This window comes from Rhinatrema bivittatum, chromosome 2 (genome assembly GCF_901001135.1).
Source record: "Rhinatrema bivittatum chromosome 2, aRhiBiv1.1, whole genome shotgun sequence".
Lineage (NCBI taxonomy): Eukaryota > Metazoa > Chordata > Amphibia > Gymnophiona > Rhinatrematidae > Rhinatrema > Rhinatrema bivittatum.
The window spans coordinates 578,265,462-578,287,237 of record NC_042616.1 but is presented as its reverse complement, the minus strand read 5'-3'; the positions used below and the strand labels follow the sequence as shown (position 1 = coordinate 578,287,237).

Genomic DNA, 21,776 nt, shown 5'->3' with positions numbered 1-21,776 from the left:
GCATCTATCTCCTGGGTGGAATTCTTCAAAGGTCTGCATACCTTCGTCCACATGCAACCGGGGCCTCCGATAATACGGCCACAAGCTCCACCGGAGGACCTCAACATCCCAGGACCCTCTATGCCCAGGGAAGTGATTTCACCACCCAGAAGCCCCACCTTCGGGGACATGGACAACTCAAATGAGGATTCAGAACCCCTGGAGGAAGGGGAACTCCCTCCGGGGACAGAGCCCCACCGAACCATGAGACGCTTCTTCACCAAGGACGAGCTTCCAGACCTGGTCACACAGCTTGAAAGAGCTCGCTATCCTGGGCACAAGTGCCTAAGACGAATCCCCTACTAGAGGGACTCTGTCAGACCTCCCGTCATTTCCCACTATTACAAGCTGTCCAGCAGCTAATTGACCTGGAATGGGATGCCCCGGAGACTACATTCAAAGTGGGGACGTGCTCTGGCAGCCATGTACCCTCTGGACCCAGCTGCCAAAGATCTCCTGGCATGTCCGAAAGTGAATGCCATGGTCTGCGCGGTTTCGAAGTGCACTACTATCCCAGTGGAGGGAGAAGCAGCACTCAAGGATGCTCAAGACAGACGTCTGGAATCTATCCTCAAACAGTCCTTTGACATCTATGCTATGTCTCTACAGATCGTGGCCTGCTGTGCTGTGGTGACACGCGCCTGCTTATCACAGACCAGGAACAACACTCCTGGGGAAGCCCTGGAACCAGTTGTATCATTCCTCACAGATGCCGCTTCTGATCTGGTGCGCACCGCAGCTAGAAGAGTGTCATCAGCCGTGGCAGCCAGAAGACAACTCTGGCTCCGAAGCTGGTCGGCCGACGCATCTTCCAAAACGAGACTCACAAGGATGCCCTTCAAGGGAACCCTCCTGTTCGGAAGCGAACTAGGGAAACTAGCCAACAAACGGGGCGAATCCCCACTGCTGCGGCCACCGGAGGACAGGAATAAGAGAAACCAGCAACCCTTCCCCCGAACTTCCAGGGGCAGAGGATCACAGCACATATCAAGCGGCCCGCCATGCAGGCCGGAGCCAGTCCTTTCAGAACAAGCACAACAAAAGGGGAGCCAGCTCGGGCCCAGGCCCCAGCCGCACCCTACAATGAAAATCAGCAGACCCGTCCAAAGGAAGAAGCCATAGGGGGCAAACTTGCCCTATTCTACCAAAGATGGGTAGAGATAACTTCGGACAAGTGGGTCCTAGCCATCATTCGAGAGGGATATTACCTGAATTTCCACCACCTCCCTCCGGACAAGTTTGTGGAATCCCCCTGCCATGACCCTTCCAAGAGGGGATGGGTCATGGCAGATTGCTAGCCTTAGAGGCTATAACACCGGTGCCCACACAGCAAATATATACTGGGCATTATTCCATCTATTTTATCGTTCCCAAGAAAGAAGGAACGTTCAGGACCATCCTGGACCTCAAGTTGGTCAACCACCACCTGAAGATTCCTCGCTTCCGCATGGAAACCCTACGCTCGGTAATAAGGGCGATACAACCGGGAGAGTTCCTTACATCCCTGGACCTGTCAGAAGCCTACCTACACATTCCGATCCAACAAGAGCAGCAGCGTTTTCTACGCTTCACAATCCTGGACCGACACTACCAGTTCTGGGCACTACCATTCGGGTTAGCCACAGCATCCCCGGACACTGAGGAAGGAAGGAAACCTCGTACACCCTTATCTTGATGATTGGCTGATCAGGGCGAAATCCCCAGAGGAAAGCCACCAGGCGACCAACAGAGTCAAAACTCTACTGGAGAGCCTCGAGTGGGTGGTCAACACAAAGAAGAGCTGTCTGCAGCCCTCCCAATCTCTAGAATACTTGGGCGTCCGGTTCGACACCAAACAAGACAAGGAGATCGAAATTGATGATCCAGTGGCACGAGCTTCGTGCCACAGCATGGGACTACCTACAGGTCCTCGGCCTCATGGTATCCACACTGGAAGTAGTGCCATGGGCAAGAGCTCACATGAGACCCCTACAGCGCTCACTACTATCACGATGGAATCCACTGTCCCAGAACTACATCGTACGTCTTCAGCTCCTGGACAAAGTTCGGCTACGATGGTGGCTACAAGAAGGCCATCTGAGCCAGGGAGTAAGACTATCCTCACCAACCTGGATCCTGCTCACCATGGACGCCAGCCTACGAGGATAGGGAGCACACTGCCAGGAGCTAACCGCCCAGGGGCAATGGAACAAAGAAGAGTCGGGGTGGAACATCAATCGCCTAGAGGCCCGGGCAGTCAGACTAGCCTGCCTACCGTTCGGTCACAGACTCCGAGACAAGTCAGTCAGAGTAATGTCAGACAATGCCACAACAGTTGCCTTCATCAAACATCAGGGAGGAACCAGAAGCCAACAGGTGTCTCTGGAAATAGACCCCCTATGTCATGGGTGGAAGCGAACCTTCAAGAGATCTCTGCTGTCCACATCGCGGGGAAAGACAATGTCTCTGTGGATTACCTCAGCAGAGAACGTCTAGACCCAGGAGAATGGAGGCTGTCGACCACAGCATTCCAATTGATAGTAAACTGTTGGGGAACACCAACCATGGACCTCCTGGCAAACCGGTCCAACGCCCAAGTGCCCGGCTTCTTCAGCCGCAGATGGGAACCCCAGTCCCAGAGAATCGATACCCTGGTACAGACCTGGCCACAGGAGACTATTATATGCCTTCCCGCCGTGGGCCCTATTGGGGGCAGTCATCCCCAAGATAGAACACAACAGGGGACCAGTATTTCTAGTGGCCCCGGACTGGCCAAGAAGATCATGGTACAGAGACATGCGAAGGCTGCTGACAGGGAGCCCCCTCCTGCTACCTCCACACAGAGACCTGTTCCAACAAGGACCGATCCTCCATGAGGATCCAGCTCGATTCTCTCTTACGGTCTGGCCATTGAGAGGACTCGCCTGAGGAAGAGCGGATACTTGGGTGCAGTAATTGACACCCTGCTCTGAGCACGCAAGTTCTCCACAACCCTAACATACATAAGGATTTGGAGAGTATTCGAAGCCTGGTGTGAGGACCGCGACATAGTTCCACGCTCAGTCAAAATTCCTGCGATTTTGGAATTCCTGCAGAACAGTCTACAGAAGGGATTCTCTCTCAACTCCATCAAGGTACAGGTGGCCGCATTGTCATGCTACGGAACCAGGAGCGAGAGCGGCAGCATAGTCTCTCACCCGGATGTCTCCCGCTTTCTGAAAGGAGTCAAGCAGATCCGACCACCACTAAAGTGGCTGGTGCCTCTTTGGAACCTCAACCTGGTCCTAGATTTCTTAGCAGGAGCTTCCTTCAGACCTCTTCGCGGCCTGTCTCTCCGACTATTAACATTGAAGACAGCCTTCCTGGTGGCAGTCTGTTCAGCCCGTCGTATCTCCGAGCTACAAGTACTGTACTGCTGCGAGCCGTTCCTCAGACTCACCCCAGGAACCATCCAGTTACGCACAGTTCCATCATTCCTCCCCAAAGTGGTATCTCACTTCCACCTCAACCAAACCATCTCGCTACAATCGCCAGATGAGCTTAAGAATTCGGAAGAGTCTCGCAGTCTACGCCATCTGAACGTCGGCAGACTCCTCATCCAATACCTGGAAAGTTCGGAATACGTACGAAAGACGGACCATCTATTCGACCTTCACAGCGGGAAGAAGCAAGGGGAAGCGGCCTCGCGAGCAAGCATAGCCCGCTGGATCAAAGAAGTCATCAAGGCGGCCTACATAGAAGCAGGCAAGCCACTGCCTTTACAAGTCAAGGCCCATTCCACTAGAGCCCAGGCAGTGTCCTGGGCGGAAACCAAAATGCTGTCACCCGGTGAGATCTGCCGGGCGGCGACACGGTCCTCCATCCACACCGTCTCCAGGTTTAAACGCCTGGATGTTCAGGTTCGAGAGGACACAGCATTTGCAAGGGCAGTACTAAGTGGGTCATGGGCAGCCTCCCACTCGATTCGGGAGTAGCTTTTATATATCCCATTGGTCCTGAGTCCATCTGCTACACGCTAGGAAATGGAGAAATTACTTACCTGATAATTTTGTTTTCCTTAGTGTAGACAGATGGACTTAGCATCCCACCCATGGCTGCCGTTATTCATGGAATTCTTGGGTGACATCCCCGAGAGCGAGTGATTCACTGGTAAACCATGCTTTCCTCCAACTAGGACACCCATCCTACCGGGTGTCGACGTTTCTCGGTTGAGATCACTGGCAGTCTCCAGCTATAACCAATTCAACCAGTTCAAATTTATCAAGCTAAACAAGTTATAAAGTTTTTTTTTTTATTATTTATCATTTTTCAATTTTACACATTGATAATCCTTCCAAAGTATAACATTTTACTTTTCAATTTTCAGCCTTTCAAATATATAACACAAAATTTAAATGTATCCATTACCCCATGCATTTATAATAAGGATATTCAAAATATAATATTCAAAATCAACCTAGAAGTGAGGACAAACGGAAAATATCATCAGGAGTATCAAGAAATCATGAAGGAATAGACTTTACATAGAATCACAGTGACATTCTAAATAGACCTACTATCTCTTAAGCATTAGGAGATGATGTTACAGGCCTTCAATAAACTGCCGCAATTGGTCAGTTTGAAAAAACACAAATTTCTTCCCCTTTCTTTAGAATACATTTGCAGGGGTATCATAGTGAGAATGTGAAACCCAGGGAGATGGCATTTTGTCGAAAAGATAGAAATTCTTTTCTGCGATACTGAGTAATTGGAGCCATATCAGGATACAACCTAACTTCTTGATCACAGAAACTCACAGGAAATTTCTTAAAATAATTTCGCATTACATTTGTTACATCTTGGGTTGAGATAAGTGAAACTATAAGAACTTTCCTGTCGATTATATCTAAATTAGAAGATTCGAGAAAACCCGTCAAATTAGATAAAACATTTGTATTTTCATTTCTGACAACTGCCCTATTTGTGAGAAATCTACATGAATTTATCGAGGGAATATTTTGTTCAGAAAAACCTAGGGAAGTTGTCAAAAATCTTTTTAAGGTTATATTTATTTATTTAGAACTTTTTTTATACCGACCTTCATGTAAGAATACATATCACATCGGTTTACAGCGAAACAATTCAACATCGGCTTACAGTGATATAACTGTTTGTAATACCATTACATAGAACAGGAATCTGGGTGGGGTAATAAAATATAAACTGATTAAAAATAAAATAACTGATTAAAAACTGAAGATATATATGGTATTTCTCCCATAAGTTGGGGAAAGTTTAAAATTCTTACGTTCAATTGTCTCAGTCCATTTTCCAGCAGTTCGAAATACCGTGATGATGAAAGTTGTTCTTTTATAATTGCTGAATTTACTGCGACATTTGTTTGGACCTTTTTTTCCATCTCGGACATCTTATTCATCAAAACAGTTTCCTGTTCTTGTATTCCTAGTATCTTTTCCTGCAAGTTATAATTTAGGGAGTCTACTTTCTTTTCAAGCCGTGTTAAAGATTGCCCTTGGCCTGCAACAAGTTCCCAAATCGCTTCGAGGGTCACCGCCCCCGGCCTTGCTGGCCCCCAAGTCGACTCACCAGGAGCTTCTGGCTGTTGGGTGTTCTCTCCGGCCATGGGAGCTCCCGCCTCCTCCAACAGTCTCCCTTGATGGCTCCCGCCTCCTCCAACAGAGTCTCCCTTGATGTCTCCGGCCTCTCTCCATCTGTTTCTGGGTCAGTTCGCACTTGGCCCGACTTCTCTCCTACCGCTCCCTCAGGGTGCTCTCCCTACGACTCCAGCGCTAAAACGTCATCCGTCTGCGACGGAGCAGATTCCCTGGTATGGTCGCGTTGCGCCGGGGGTGCGCACAGGTCCAGACTGAGGGACGTCTCTGCCAGCGACACACGCTGCGCTCTTGCCGCAGCGCTCACAATGGTCTCCTCGTCTCCCTCAAAATTCACTGCCTGGGACAGGAAACGGACGATATCCAGCTGGCTGGGGCCAGGTAAGGGCTCTGGAGGGAAGACTCTTACCTTTCCCTTCCTCTTCGACGGCATTTCAAATTTTCAGATAATCTTTTTAGAAAGAGTAGAGGTAGCTGGCGTTCCTCTGTCCCACTTTGCCGCCATCTTAGTTTGCCCCCTCAACCAAGTTATAAAGTTAATCAAGTTATCCAAGTTATAAAGTTAATCAAATTATTCAAATTATTCAGTCATACATATATCCACAATGCTTTTTGAGGAGAATACTAAAGAGCTGCACTTCCTGCAGGGGTATATGTACTAGGGCTGACGACAGATTGAAATCTGATCCGTCTCCAACTGCTATCAGGAGTACACTATACCCATTGGTCCTGAGTCCATCTGTCTACACTAAGGAAAACGAAACGAAATTATCAGGTAAGTAATTTCTCCAGTATGAGGGCATCTGGTGTGTGAGTGAGAGCATGCATGAGCACATCTTGTGTATGTGAGCACATGTATGAGCATGAAAGAACTTGTGCAATAGGGAGGAACATTCCCTTCCTCCACCACTCAAGGTGATCAGAAATGAAATGTTCCCAAATATGAAAATTGGGCAAGGGTATTTTCTAAAAGCCTATTTCTGTGGCTAAAGCACAATTTAACTCTAGAAATAATTTTGGAAACACTCCTTTAAATGATGCTAGGTAACTTAAAATGCTTGAAAAAAAGTCAAATGATTAGTATAAATTTTGGTATCTTAAAATGTTTCATTAGCATTGATATTTTATATACTGTCTGCATTTCTACAAGTTACCCGTGCCTCTAGCCTTACTTTTAAGGCCGCTGTCATCCTTGTACTTCCTTGACTTAATTTCATTAAATAGATTTTATTCACAGTTTTTTTTTTTAATGGAATTTTTTCCATACTCTTCATATGAGAGTTCTGGAAACTCGGCAAGCTTTAGATGGAACATAAGAACATGCCATACTGGGTCAGACCAAGGGTCCATCAAGCCCAGCATCCTGTTTCCAACAGTGGCCAATCCAGGCCATAAGAACCTGGCAAGTACCCAAAAACTAAGTCTATTCCATGTTACCGTTGCTAGTAATAGCAGTGGCTATTTTCTAAGTCAACTTAATTAATAGCAGGTAATGGACTTCTCCTCCAAGAACTTATCCAATCCTTTTTTAAACACAGCTATACTAACTGCACTAACCACATCCTCTGGCAACAAATTCCAGAGTTTAATTGTGTGTTGAGTGAAAAAGAACTTTCTTCGATTAGTTTTAAATGTGCCACATGCTAACTTCATGGAATGCCCCCTAATCTTTCTATTATCCGAAAGAGTAAATAACCGATTCACATCTACCCGTTCTAGACCTCTCATGATTTTAACACCTCTATCATATCCCTCCTCAGCCGTCTCTTCTCCAAGCTGAAAAGTCCTAACCTCTTTAGTCTTTCCTCATAGGGGAGCTGTTCCATTCCCCTTATCATTTTGGTAGCCCTTCTCTGTACCTTCTCCATCGCAATTATATTTTTTTTGAGATGCGGCGACCAAAATTGTACACAGTATTCAAGGTGCGGTCTCACCATGGAGCGATACAGAGGCATTATGACATTTTCCGTTTTATTCACCATTCCCTTTCTAATAATTCCCAACATTCTGTTTGCTTTTTTAACTGCGGCAGCACACTGAACCGACGATTTCAATGTGTTATCCACTATGACTCCTAGATCTCTTTCTTGGGTTGTAGCACCTAATATGGAACCTAACATTGTGTAACTATAGCATGGGTTATTTTTCCCTATATGCATCACCTTGCACTTATCCACATTAAATTTCATCTGCCATTTTGATGCCCAATTTTCCAGTCTCACGAGGTCTTCCTGCAATTTATCACAATCTGCTTGTGATTTAACTACTCTGAACAATTTTGTATCATTTGCAAATTTGATTATCTCACTCGTCGTATTTCTTTCCAGATCATTTATAAATATATTGAAAAGTAAGGGTCCCAATACAGATCCCTGAGGCACTCCACTGCCCACTCCCTTCCACTGAGAAAATTGTCCATTTAATCCTACTCTCTGTTTCCTGTCTTTTAGCCAGTTTGCAATCCACGAAAGGACATCGCCACCTATCCCATGACTTTTTACTTTTCCTAGAAGCCTCTCATGAGGAACTTTGTTAAATGCCTTCTGAAAATCCAAGTATACTACAGCTACCGGTTCACCTTTATCCACATGTTTATTAATTCCTTCAAAAAAGTGAAGCAGATTTGTGAGGCAAGACTTGCCTTGGGTAAAGCCATGCTGACTTTTTTCCATTAAACCATGTCTTTCTATATGTTCTGTGATTTTGATGTTTAGAACGCTTTGCATTATTTTTCCTGGCACTGAGGTCAGGCTAACCGGTCTGTAGTTTCCCGGATCGCCGCCTTAGCCCTTTTTAAATATTGGGGTTACATTAGCTATCCTCCAGTCTTCAGGTACAATGGATGATTTTAATGATAGGTTACACATTTTTACTAATAGGTCTGAAATTTCATTTTTTAGTTCCTTCAGAACTCTGGGGTGTATACCATCCAGTCCAGGTGATTTACTACTCTTCAGTTTATCAATCAGGTCTACCACATCTTCTAGGTTCACCGTGGTTTGATTCAGTCCATCTGAATCATTACCCATGAAAGCCTTCTCCAGTACGGGTACCTCCCCAACATCCTCTTCAGTAAACACCGAAGCAAAGAAATCATTTAATCTTTCCGCGATGGCCTTATCTTCTCTAAGTTCCCCTTTAACCCCTCGATCATCTAACGGTCCAACTGACTCCCTCACAGTCTTTCTGCTTCGGATATATTTTAAAAGGTTTTTACTGTGAGATTTTGCCTCTATGGCCAACTTCTTTTCAAATTCTCTCTTAGCCTGTCTTTATCAGTGTCTTAAATTTAACTTGCCAACGTTTATGCATTATCCTATTTTCTTCTGTTGGATCCTTCTTCCAATTTTTGAATGAAGATCTTTTGGCTAAAATAGCTTCTTTCACCTCCCCTTTTAACCATGCCGGTAATCGTTTTGCCTTCTTTCCACCTTTCTTAATGTGTGGAATACAATCTTGACTGTGCTTCTAGGATAGTATTTTTTAACAATGACCACGCCTCTTGCACACTTTTTACTTTTGTAGCTGCTCCTTTCAGTTTTTTTCTAACAATTTTTCTCATTTTATCAAAGTTTCCCTTTTGAAAGCTTAGTAAGAGAGCCGTGGATTTGCATACTGTTCCTCTTCCAGTCATTAATTCAAATTTGATCATATTATGATCACTATTGCCAAGCGGCCCCACCACCATTACCTCTCTCACCAAATCCTGTGCTCCACTGAGTATTAGATCTAAAATTTCTCCCTCTCTCGTCGGTTCCTGAACCAATTGCTCCATAAAGCTATCACTTATTCCATCCAGGAACGTTATCTCTCTAGCGTGTCCCGATGATACATTTACCCAGTCAATATTGAGGTAATTGAAGTCTCCCATTATTACCGCACTACCAATTTGCTTAGCTTCCCTAATTTCTCTTAGCATTTCACTGATGTCTCACCATCTTGACCAGGTAGACCAGTGGGTTCTCAACCTTTTTTCTGTCGGAACACACCTGACAGATGGTTCTCACATGCATGACACACTGACCCATGATCGTCATGGGGCTAGATGTAAAAGTACAGTTTGCATCCACGAGAACCCCCCTGACCCACAATAATGGATGTAAAGCAGAATTATGACATTCCCCATACAATTCACCCTATAAAAAAGATATTCTGGTTCTGGTGTCATCTCAGTAACAGCAACTCAAACTCCTTCTACTTCCAGGCTCAATAGCCCTACTTATGAAAAGACAGCAGCTTACCACCAATGCATGTCCTCTTGAGAAAACACAACAAATAAGACTGATAAAACTCTTACATGCTAGTAAAATATCTCATCTCGGTAACAGACACAGAACCGACCTAACATACTCCCAGGATCTGTAGTAATGCACATAAACTAATCCGCACACAGTTACACCTGTATTATGGAATACACTCAAACAGGAGCAACCCTATCTATGAAATGGCAACACTATAAATATTAAATCAGGCCCTAAAAACCAATACACCTCTTATTAGGTTATTAGGAAAACAGAGCTAGCAAGCAGCTATAGATCCCCACACAGAAATAATTGTAAAACTATACTAATAAGCAGAATAAATGTTTCTAAACAGCTATGAACAGAATAACATCCAACAATTAAAAACTCATAAAAACTATTAAAAATTCTCCAAACACCAATAAAATATTTCAAAAAAAGCAGACACATCACATAATAAATAATTAAAATGGCAGTCAATCAAGAAAAATAAACTTAAAAAGCCACCTTTACTTACCCTCCTCCAGCAGCTCTCCTACTCCTCTTCCATGCAGGCCGTAGCACACAGCAGAAGCAGCAGTAGAGGCTAAGCTCTATACTCATGGTCCTCTTCCTTAATGCCCATGTCTCTCACACACACACACACACACACACACACACCATACCAGTCATGCCCCCATGACCAGTTTCTGTCTCTCACACACCAATCATCTCCCAAACAGTCTTTGACATACACACCAGTCACCTTCCTGAACAGTTTCTCTCATGCCATACACACACACAGGCTTCCCACTCCCGTGTTCTACTTACATATACGGGCTTCTCACTCTCATAATCACTTTCTCTGTCTCACACACACTCACCAGTCTCTCACTCCCATGCTTGTTCTCTCCACATGCACAGGCTTCTCATTCCCATAATCACTTTCTTTCTCTCACACACACACACACAAACACACACCAGTCACCTGATCTCTCTCATGCATACACATACACAGGCTTCCCACTTCCATGTTCTTTCAGATATACAGGCTTCTCACTCCCATGCTGTGTCTCACACACACCCAGGTTTCTCACTCCCATGCTCACTCTTCACATGCACAGGTTTCTCATTCCCATAATCACTTTCTTTCTCTCACACACACACACACCAGTCACCTGATCTCTCTCATGCATACACACACAGGCTTCCCACTTCCATGTTCTGTCTTACATGTACAGGCTTCTCCCTCCCATGCTGTGTCTCACACACACCCAGGTTCTCACTCCCATCCTCACTCTCTTCACATGCATAGGCTTCTCATTCCCATAATCACTTTCTCTCTGTTACACACACACACACACACACACCAGTCTCTCTCTCATTTCCATGCTCGCTCTCCACTGCACAGGCTTCTCATTTCCTGAATCACATTCTTTCTCTCATATTCACACACACCAGTCTCTTTCTCTCATACACACCGTCACCTTACCAACCAGTCTCTCGCTCTCATGCATGCACACACACACACAGGCTTCCCACTCCCACGCGCTCTCTCTCTCACATAATCAGGCTTCTCCCTCCCATGCTCACTCTCTTCACATGCACAGGCTTCTCATTCCCATAATCACCTTCTCTGTTTCACACACACACCAGTCTCTCTCTCATTTCCATGCTCGCTCTCCACGTGCACAGGCTTCTCATTCCCTGAATCACATTCTTTCTCTTACATTCACACACACCAGTCTCTTTCTCTCACACACACACCGTCACCTTACCAACCAGTCTCTCTCTCTCATGCATGCACACACACACAGACTTCCCACTCCAATGCTCTCTCACATAATCAGGCTTCTCACTCCCATGCTTTCTTTCACACACATCCCCCCCCCCCCCCCAACAGCAGGCTTCTTATGCCCATGCTTTCTCACATACCCAGATTTCTCACTTCAATGCTTTTTCTCTCTCTCACACACACATCAGTCACCTCCCTGACTAATGTCTCACACTCTCACATACACATCAGTCATCTCCTTGAGCAGTCACTTTCATTGTCTCTCACATATACACACACACAACGGCTCTCTGACCAGTTTCTCTCACTCACACACATGCTCTCAATCACACGCAGGCTGGCTGCTTCTTTCTCTCACTCACTTCCTCTTCCCCGCCCCTCCCCGAGCACAAATGGTAGCTGCAGCAGCCTCCTCCTCCAGCCCCCGCAAGCCAAGAAAGAAGAATCCCATCGGCCGCGGGAGGCTCATGCTGCTCTCTCCTTTCCCGATTACCGTCTGCTTCAATTGCTCGGGGGCCGATGCTGCAGCCGCCGCTGCTACTTTATCACGCGGCACGGCTCTTTCTCCTTCCCGCGTACCGCGTTTCACTTCCTGTTCCGGGTCACGGGGGGTGGGGGAGCAGGTGCGGGAAGAAGAAAAGGCCCAGCCACAAGTGCCACAGCTTTTTTTTTAGCACTGCTGCCGTTCCCACTGGGCTTGAACGTGTTGTTAGCTCAGCAGCAACGGCAGCAGGGAAGAAAGAGCAGCGGGAGAGACCCTGAGGACGCGACACAGCAGCCGGTGCTTGGCGACACACTAGGGTGTCGCGACACACCGGTTGAGAACCGCTGAGGTAGACTGTAGTATACTCCTATCACTATAGTCTTCCCTGACACACAAGGGATTTCCACCCATAAAGATTCAATTTTGCATTTAGTCTCATGCAGGATGTTTATCCTGTTGGACTCTATGCCATCCCGGACATAAAGCGCCACACCGCCTCCCGGGGCTCCTCTCTGTCATTGCAATATAATTTGTACCCCGGTATAGCACTGTCCCATTGGTTGTCCTCCTTCCACCATGTCTCTGAGATGCCAATTAAGTCTATGTCATCATTCACTACTATACATTCTAATTCTCCCATCTTACTTCTTAGACTTCCTGGCATTAGCATACAAACATTTCAAAGTTTGTTTTTTGTTTGTATTTTCATTCTGCTTTTTAATTGATAGGGATAAGTTAGAATTTTTTAACTCAGGTGAGTTTTTAGTTACAGGCACTTGGACTACTTTTCTTATTATTGGAACCTCACTGTCGGGATGCCCTAATTCTAATGAATCATTAGTATCCTTTGAAGATACCTCTCTCCGAACCATGTGCTGCTGAGCGACTGTCTGCTTTCCCCTTTGTTCTAGTTTAAAAGCTGCTCTATCTCCTTTTTAAAGGTTAGCGCCAGCAGTCTGGTTCCACCCTGGTTAAGGTGGAGCCCATCCCTTTGGAAGAGATTCCCCCTTCCCCAAAAGGTTCCCCAGTTCCTAACAAAACTGAATCCCTCTTCCTTGCACCATCGTCTCATCCATGCATTGAGACTCCGGAGCTCTGCCTGCCTCTGGTGACCTGTGCGTGGAACAGGGAGCATTTCAGAGAATGCTACCCTGGAGGTTCTGGATTTAAGCTTTCTACCTAAGAGCCTAAATTTGGCTTCCAGAGCCTCCCTCCCACATTTTCCTATGTCGTTGGTGCCCACATGTACCACGACAGCCAGCTCCTCCCCAGCACTGTCTAAAATCCTATCTAGGTGACGCATGAGGTCCGCCACCTTCGCACCAGGTAGGCATGTTACCAGGCGATCCTCACGCCCACCAGCCATCCACTATCTACATTCCTAATAATTGAGTCACCAACTATGAGGGCCGACCTAACCCTTCCCTCCTGGGCAGAAGGCCTTGGGGAGATATCCTCGGTGTGAAAGAGCAGTGCATCACCTGGAGAGCAGGTCCTTGCTACAGGATCCTTTCCTGCTGCACCAGGTTGATGCTCTCCAATCATGAGACCTTCTTCCTCCAAGGCAGCACCAGGGCTGCCAGTCTGAAGTTGGGACTTGGCTACTATGTCCCTGAAGGTCTCATCTATATACCTCTCTGTCTGCCTCAGCTCCTCCAGGTCTGCCACTCTAGCCTCCAGAGATCGGACTTGTTCTCTGAGAGCTAGGAGCTCTTTGCATCCTACCATCTCAAGCAAACACTGGAGCCAGATCAGTGTTTCACAACCTTCTAAAGCCCAAATCACACCAACATTAACAAAAATGTCATGTGGCACACTAACATCCAAGGGGCAGGTGACATGGAGGACTCCTGCTTGAAGAGCTACGGAAGCACTAAAAGCCTCACCAGTCTCTTCCAAATGGCAGCTGGTTCAGTTAGCTTGGCTGGCAGAGCTCCTCCACTCTTGCTGCTCCAAACACTTAGCATGAGTGCATTCTCTCCCTCAGCCCGAGGACTCAAAAAGATGAAGCTCAGGAGGGGAAAGATGAGAAGGTGCTGTTTGCTGGTAGTCTAGTTGCTGGCCAGATCTCAGCATCAGGCAGAACTGAATTTTCCCTGGCACATATGATTAAGTCTGAAGGCACAATCGAGCAACATTAAGAGATTATGCAGATTTAAAATATGTATTTGGTTTGGTTGACTATACAATTTTTAAATGTAAAAAAAACCCAAAAATGCCCTGAAGCTACACAGTTATGAAACTAGGCATGTTTTTGAAACTGTATGAATCTAGAGTTTGTGTTCAGGTTAAAAACAGATCATAACTCTTTGTAAATGTATTCACTACTGAAGTGACTCAGTGAATGGACCAGGTTGAATACCATTAATTTAGCTCATGTCTTGCACAAGTGGATTCAGTGTTTGACACAGTCTCTAATATCAGATTGTTTGGCAGGTGCTTAGCTCAAAATCGGCTGGTTGTAGTTTGCAGCTGGTTCAGTATGCTATATTCTGGTTTCATCTTTAAAAACAGGATGTCGCCCAGTATATCTTTATAATTGGTGTACTATTTTCTTTAATATAAATAGAGTGATTAAGTTGTGCAGTGGTCATGGAACTTTGACTTAAACAATCATGAAGCTTTTCTATAAATCTGATTTTGTAATAAACATCTTTTCTGTTACAGGAAGACTTGACACCAAAAGATATTGAAAATATAATCGATGAATTAAAAGCTGGTAGGGATCCAAAACCAGGCCCAAGGTAATTGTTGAATATAACTGAATGCATGTGTTGTAGATTGTGGGGAATTCAGAAATTGCTTTTCATATAGTTCAGTTAAGCAACTTGTACCACTTCTATCAATTTGAGTTATTTATATAAAATCTATATTAGTAAAAATAGAATCTTAAATTGAAATGGTCTAAGAAGTCTGAAAATATTTTAATATCCATCTGAGCAGTCTACTTGTTTTGCTTCAAGGATTATTAAACCAGTAGCAGCAGCTACCTATGCTGTTGTCAGTTTGTAGTCCTGTTTGATTTGCCGGAGAAAACAAACATGTCCATTCCACGCTTCAAGAAGTATATTACCACTTCCTAGTGCTTATGATACTTAAGTATTAAATACAAACTTTGGTTTGCTTTAGATTTTGTATTTACCGTATTTTTTGCTCCATAAGACGCACCTGACCATAAGACACACCTAGGATTCAGAGCGGGAAAATTTAAAAAAAAAAAAAAAAAAAAAAATGGTGTGCTAAACCGGCTCTGTTCCTGGGCGTCTGTGCGTCTTATGGAGCAAATTAGGGGAGGGCATAAAATTTGTTTTGGTCCCCATTTCATTTTTAGGTCTGGGGAGGGCCATTTCTGACCACTCCCCGGATCAGAAAACGTTTATCGTTCTCTTTGTTGGGAAAAAAACAAAACAAAAAACCCCATCCCAACCCTTTAAAGTTAATTAACTACAACCCCCCATCCTCCTGACCCCCCCAAGACTTGCCAAAAGTCCCTGGGGGTCCAGCAGGGGTGCGGGAGTGATCTCCTGCACTCGGGCCGTCTGTTGCCAGTATTCAAAATGGCGCCAATAGCCTTTGCCCTTACTATGTCACAGGGGCTACCGGTGCCATTGGTCGGCCCCTGTCACATGGAAGGAGCAATGGATGGCCGGCGCCATCTAACTGGACTCGATAAGATAGAGAAACTTTGTTTTGAGGAAGTCCGAACCATCGATTGGCATTCGTGGCATCTGCACTGATGGATCTTGGAGCTGCACTGATGGACACCGCGCCATCAACATCAACGGGGCCTTCAGTTCTGTTGATGCCAGCAGATAAGGGTGCCTGAGACTGGCCCCTGTCTGTTTCTTCTAGGTCGTGCTTATGTTCATAGTCAGACATTGGTACTGAGGAAAGACTGGGCTGAGCACAGAGGGAAGTTGAGGAAACATCGGCACAGTTCACCTTTGCATGATGCCATGCAATAGCTCATATTATAATAAACTGCTTATATGATGTAAGCGCTTAATACTGTATCCAAAATAACACCATATATTATGGAAACTTTGATGTGAAAATTTTTTTTAATTTTTAAATTTTTGGGGGGGAGTAAGAGACCTCATATATGAAAAGAGTTATGATATAATATACTCTCGCATATCTCTGAGAAATGGTTCCTGCTTAATGGACCCCACGATTTCACTGGTACATTGATACCACACTTCCATTTTATAATCATTGGTCTCTAAATCTCACCAGTTTAGTAAAAATCTTTCTTTTTTTCTTGGATTAACAAGCACTGGTATTCTTCTCTTTAGATTTAACAAGCACTGTTCATTTTCATTTTCTTTGTTCCTTGACAAACATTATTCTTATATTTATTTGCTGAGCGATTAAATGCTATATCTAGCAAAAAAACACTTATCGTATCATGCTTGGAGGCTGAGCGAATAGATGCTGGAGAAGTGGTGCACAGTCTGCTGCCCGACACAGCTCGTGTGCTGGCGATGGCAGAGGCCATCCCTTTTCAGGTGTTGATGGAAGAGGATGCCAGGCACAAAATGCTAGAAATCCTCCAGTTTGTGGAGGCTGCTAAGGAGATTGCGGCAGTACCAGTGCATGAGATCCTTAAGGAGTTGCTGCTGAGGATATGGGAACACCCCCTCACAGTACCTCCCTATGAATAGGAAGGTGGATGGAGTACATCTGGAAGGCTACCGGATTCAATAAGCGTCAGCTGTCGCACCAATCAGCGGGGATCTAATCCAGTCTCAAGAGAGTGCCAAGTTCTCTCGGACTTACTCCTTGCCACCCCCGGGGAAGGATGACAGGATGATGGATGCTCTTGGGAAGAAAGTATTCCAGGGAGCATGCTCATTGCCCGCATTACCTCCTACCAGCTCTATATGAGCCAGTACTCGTGAGACCTCTGGAAGCAGAAGTAGGTGGTGGTCCGGTAGCTGCCTCAACAGCAGCAGGACTTGCTCATGTCACTGGTGCATGAGGGCCTGGAATGCATCAAACACGATGTTTGTACAATCTGATGTTTTTTGGAACGGCATAGAGTCTTTGCAGTGGGAATAGGCACCCGCAGAATGGCATTGCTGTAGGCCTTGGATCTCCAACCCGGAGGTACAGGAAAGACTCACTGACTTGCAGTGTACGGGAGAGAATCTCTTTGGAGATAAAGTGAGGGATGCAGTCATCCAGTTACGAGACCACCAGGAGATTCTCCAACAACTCTCCACCAGCACTTCCGACCGGTCATCCTCAACCAGGAGGTTGGTGAGACAGGGTCAGAGGAAATCTTTCTACCGCCACAGGATGTACTATCCTCCGGCCCCTCGCTTGTGTGAGCTCCTGCTGCTGTCTCAGGCAGCAGAAAGCTCCCAAACCCCAGTCAAATCCTGGGACAGGGTTTTGACTGGATCATAGGGAGCATAAAGCCAGCCACCTGTACCTGAGATGCTGGATTCCTAAGGTGGGGGCAGGCTGTGATTCTTCGTGAATCTGTTGTCCAGTATAATCTCGGACTAGTGGGTTCTGTCCTTCGTCTGTCAAGGGTACCAATTTAAACCTATTGGGTGTCCTGCCAAATTGCCCTCAGTGTCTGTTTGAGGGCCAGTAGTGCATCAAGCGGTACTGATAAGGGAACTCTCTGCCCTCTTAACAGCCAGAGCAGTCGAATCTGTCCCACCAAGGCAAAGAGGGCAGGGATTCTACTCCAGGTACTTCCTGATTCCAAAGAGAACAGGATTACTCTGTGCCATACTAGACCTGAGGGCCTTTAATAAGCTTCTAAAAAAAAAAAGTTGAAGATGGTTTCTCTGGGCACCTTGATTCCCCTAAAAAAAAAAAAAAAAAAAAAGGGGGGGGGGGGGGGCAGGGGGACTGGCTATGCTCCCTCAGTTTGAAGGACACATACACTCAGAGATCTTCCCAAGTCACAGGAAGTATCAGATTTGTGGTGGGAAAACAACAGTTCCAGTACAGGGTGGTGCCGTTTAAGCTAGGGTCGGCCCCATGTCTTCACAAAATGCCTAGCCATGGTGGGGGCGCACCTCTGCAGGCTGGGAGTGCATATTTTCCCTTATATGGGTGATTGGCTGGTCAAGAGCACATCCCAGGCAGGAACCACTCAGTTCATGCACTTGACCATTTGGGTGTTGGAGTTACTAGAATTCACTACATGAAGTCCCATCTCAACCTGTCACCTCAGTTGGACTTCACTACTTGACACCGCTCAGGCGAAAGCCTTCCTGCCACGTTCCAGGGTGATCACCTTGACGTCCATAGCAGCAATGACTCAAGAGGCAGTAGGTGTCAGATCGGCATTCATGTTACTCCCTTAGCATGTTTGCACATGCACAGAGCTGAATGGACCCTGAGGTCGCAGTATCCCCAGGCCATGCACAGACTCTAGGATCACATCTTAATCATCTCATCTCTCTGAGACTTTCTCCTGGTGGTGGATACTCAAATTTGGAATAGGGAATATCCTTCCAAAGTTCCCCTACCCAAACTGTTCTAATCACGGATACATCCACCCTGGGGTGGGCAGCTCATGTAGAGGGGATCCGCACCCAGTGCTTCTGGTCCGTCCAGGAAACACTTTGTCAAATCAACTTCTTGGAGCTCCAGGGGATCAGGTACGTGCTTTGGGCTTTTAGAGATTCTGTCCAACAGAATTGTCCTGATCCAAACAGACAACCAAGTAGTTATGTGGTAAGTCAACAAGCAGGGAAGCATGGGGTTGTATCTCCTGTGTCAGGAAGCAGTCCAAATCTGGTCGTGGGACCTGTCCCACGAGATGGTGCTCAGGGTCATGTATCTGGCTGGAATGGACAGTGTGATAGCAGACAAAGTCATGCCTTCAGTGTTCATGAGTGGTCTCTGGACTAGGACGTAGCAAACCAGATCTTCCGCCTCTAGGGGAGCCCAGATATAAATCTGTTTGCATCCACCCACAACAGAAAGGTGACTGTTCTGTTCCCTGTGCAGGACAGATGGCAAACCAGCCTCAGATGCCTTTGCCCACCACTGGGGCAAGGGTCTTCTGTATGCATATCCTCAGATTTCCTTAGTGGCGAAAACTCTCTTGAAACTTCGCAAGGACAAGGACTTTGATCCTCTTAGTCCCTCATTGGCTAAGACAGGTCTGATTTCCACTCCTCTGGGAGTTGTCCATTTGGAAACTGATCAGTCTGGAGACTTCCCGAGAGCTCATCCCACAAGACTGAGGCAGGTTGTGGCATCCCAACCTCCAGGCTGTTGCTTACAGCCTGGATGTTGAGAGGTTAATTTTGCACCCGCTCGATCTAAGGATGATGATTTGCTCCTGGTGCCTTCCAGAATGCTTTCCACTAGAAAGTCCAATGGACTGAAGTAGTGAGGATGTTCCATGTGTGAGCAGAAGGCCCTGGATCAGTTCTTCTGCCCCACACAAAAACTGCTTGATTATCTTCTATACTTATCGGAGGTTGGCTTGAAAACCAACTTCAATAGAGTTCATCTGAGTGCAACTGGCACATACTACCATGGTGTAGATGGTACATCCATCTCTGTACAGGCTAGAGATAAGTTTCATAGGGGGCCTGCAAATTTCTCATGCATATTCATTAAGAATATATCCTGAAAACCCGACTGGCTGTGGGGACTCCAGGACAGGTTTGGGAAGCCCTGTACTACTCGCATGAATTCTAATACAGAGGGCCTGCTGTTGGATAAGAATCACTGGCAGCTGCATAGCTTCTCTCCCTGTTTTTTTTTTGTCCATGGGTGGGATCAGGACCACTGGTGGCTGCACATACCTTCTCCTTCTGTACACCATATTCTGGCTCACTGCTGTTGGCAGCCCCGTGGAAGCTTGTTCACTGCCCACACCCTTATCCAGACTCCTATGCAGTGAATCAAATATAGCGCCTGAACGTAATCTGTGTTGAAGTGCCAAAAAGCAGAAAATAAAAAGAACATTGTCACTATTCCATGATTAACACAAATTCATACTGGGATTATTCAGGATATATTCCTCTATGTACCAATTACATTGCAAAAGAACTAACTTCTCAGACAGTTTAGGTAGAAAGGAAATTCATCAATTTATTTATTTATTTATTTAGCACTTTTCTATACCGACCTTCATGGTTTAATGACCATATCAAATCGGTTTACATCGAACTGGGAAAAACTGTAACAGAAAACAACTTTTATATACACAGAAGAATCAGTTACATTCAACAAGGAGATTAAACTTGGAAGCTTAAGCAGCTGGAAAGAAAGGCCTAAGAGGGCATTAAACTAAGAACAATAACATCGTGGAATCAGGGCTAGTGCTTATTAAGTAGTTAGGAGAGGTACTAATGCTTATAAAGTACTTAGAGGAGGTACAAAGATCCATTGTCGTGAAAAGAGTTAGTCATCTAGTGTGTATCCAAGGGGTCTGGGAAGACTTGGCGGAACAGCCAAGTCTTAAGTTTTTTCTTAAATGTTAGGAGGCAAGGTTCCAGCCTGAGGTCTGAGGGGATGTTGTTCCAAATGGCTGGGCCTGCTGTCGAGAAAGCTCGGTCTTTGGTCGAAGTGAGGCGTGTGGCTTTGGTTGGAGGGGCTTGTAGAGATCCTTTGTAGACTTCTCTAATCGGTCTGTTGGAAGTATGGAGTTTGAGAGGGATTTCGAGGTCGAGTTGAAGGTGATTATGGATGGATTTGTGTATTAAGGTGAGTGATTTGTGTAGGACTCTGTAGTTAACTGGTAACCAGTGTAAGTTTCGGAGGATGGGAGTAATGTGTTCTCCACGGTTGGTGTTGGTCAAGATTCTAGCTGCGGCGTTCTGTATCATCTGTAGCGGCTTGGTAGTTGAGCTGGGGAGGCCTATGAGAAGAGCACTGCAGTAGTCTATTTTAGCAAATAGCAAGGCTTGTAGAACTGTCCTGGAGTCGTGGAAATATAGGAGAGGTTTGAGTCTTTTTAGAACCTGGAGTCTGTAGAAGCAATCTTTGGTTGTGATGTTGATCATTTTCTTTAGGTTAAGGTGGTTATCGAGTATTACCCCAAGATCTCTTACATGAGTATGAGTGAGATGGGTGTTGTGGTGGGTCTGTGGGAGGGGGTTGTCTTGGTTGGAAGAGATGAGGAGGAGTTCGGTCTTAGAGGCGTTAAGGACCAAGTTTAAACTGTTGAGAAGGCTGGTGATAGATTGTAGGCAGTTATTCCGGAGCGTGAGTGTTTTAGCGGTGGATTCTGTTATAGGAATCCGAATCTGCACGTCGTCTGCATAAATGTAGTGAATTAGTTTGAGACTTGTTAACAGTTGGCAAAGGGGGAGGAGGTAGATGTTGAAGAGGGTGGGTGATAGGGAGGATCCTTGAGGTACACCAAGAGAAGAATTTGTAGAAGGTGATTCTTTGTTGTTAATTTTGACTTTAAAGCTTCTGTTACTAAGGAAAGACTTGAACCATCTGTGGACTGATCCGGATATGTCTATGTCTGATAGGCGATTCAGGAGGATGGAGTGGTTGAAAGCCGCCGAGATGTCTAGGAGGATTAGAAGGAAGGAATGGCCTTTGTCCAATCCCATAATAATATGGTCTGTTAGTGAGATGAGAAGGGTTTCTGTGTTGCGTGATTTGCGGAAACCATATTGGGATGGATATAGGATATTGTGTTCTTCTAA

At 45.7% G+C, this 21,776-nt stretch overlaps 1 protein-coding gene across 2 annotated transcripts in view; it reads left to right on the top strand.

Annotated features, from left to right (window-relative positions):
* The window catches only part of NDUFV2 (NADH:ubiquinone oxidoreductase core subunit V2), a 168,283-nt gene that overhangs the window by 111,410 nt on the left and 35,097 nt on the right, over positions 1-21,776 (top strand). For both annotated transcript variants that reach the window (XM_029591008.1, XM_029591007.1), the window contains one exon: positions 14,797-14,873. In XM_029591008.1, the coding sequence (XP_029446868.1) occupies positions 14,797-14,873 (77 nt within the window). The remainder of the gene's footprint in view (positions 1-14,796; positions 14,874-21,776) is intronic.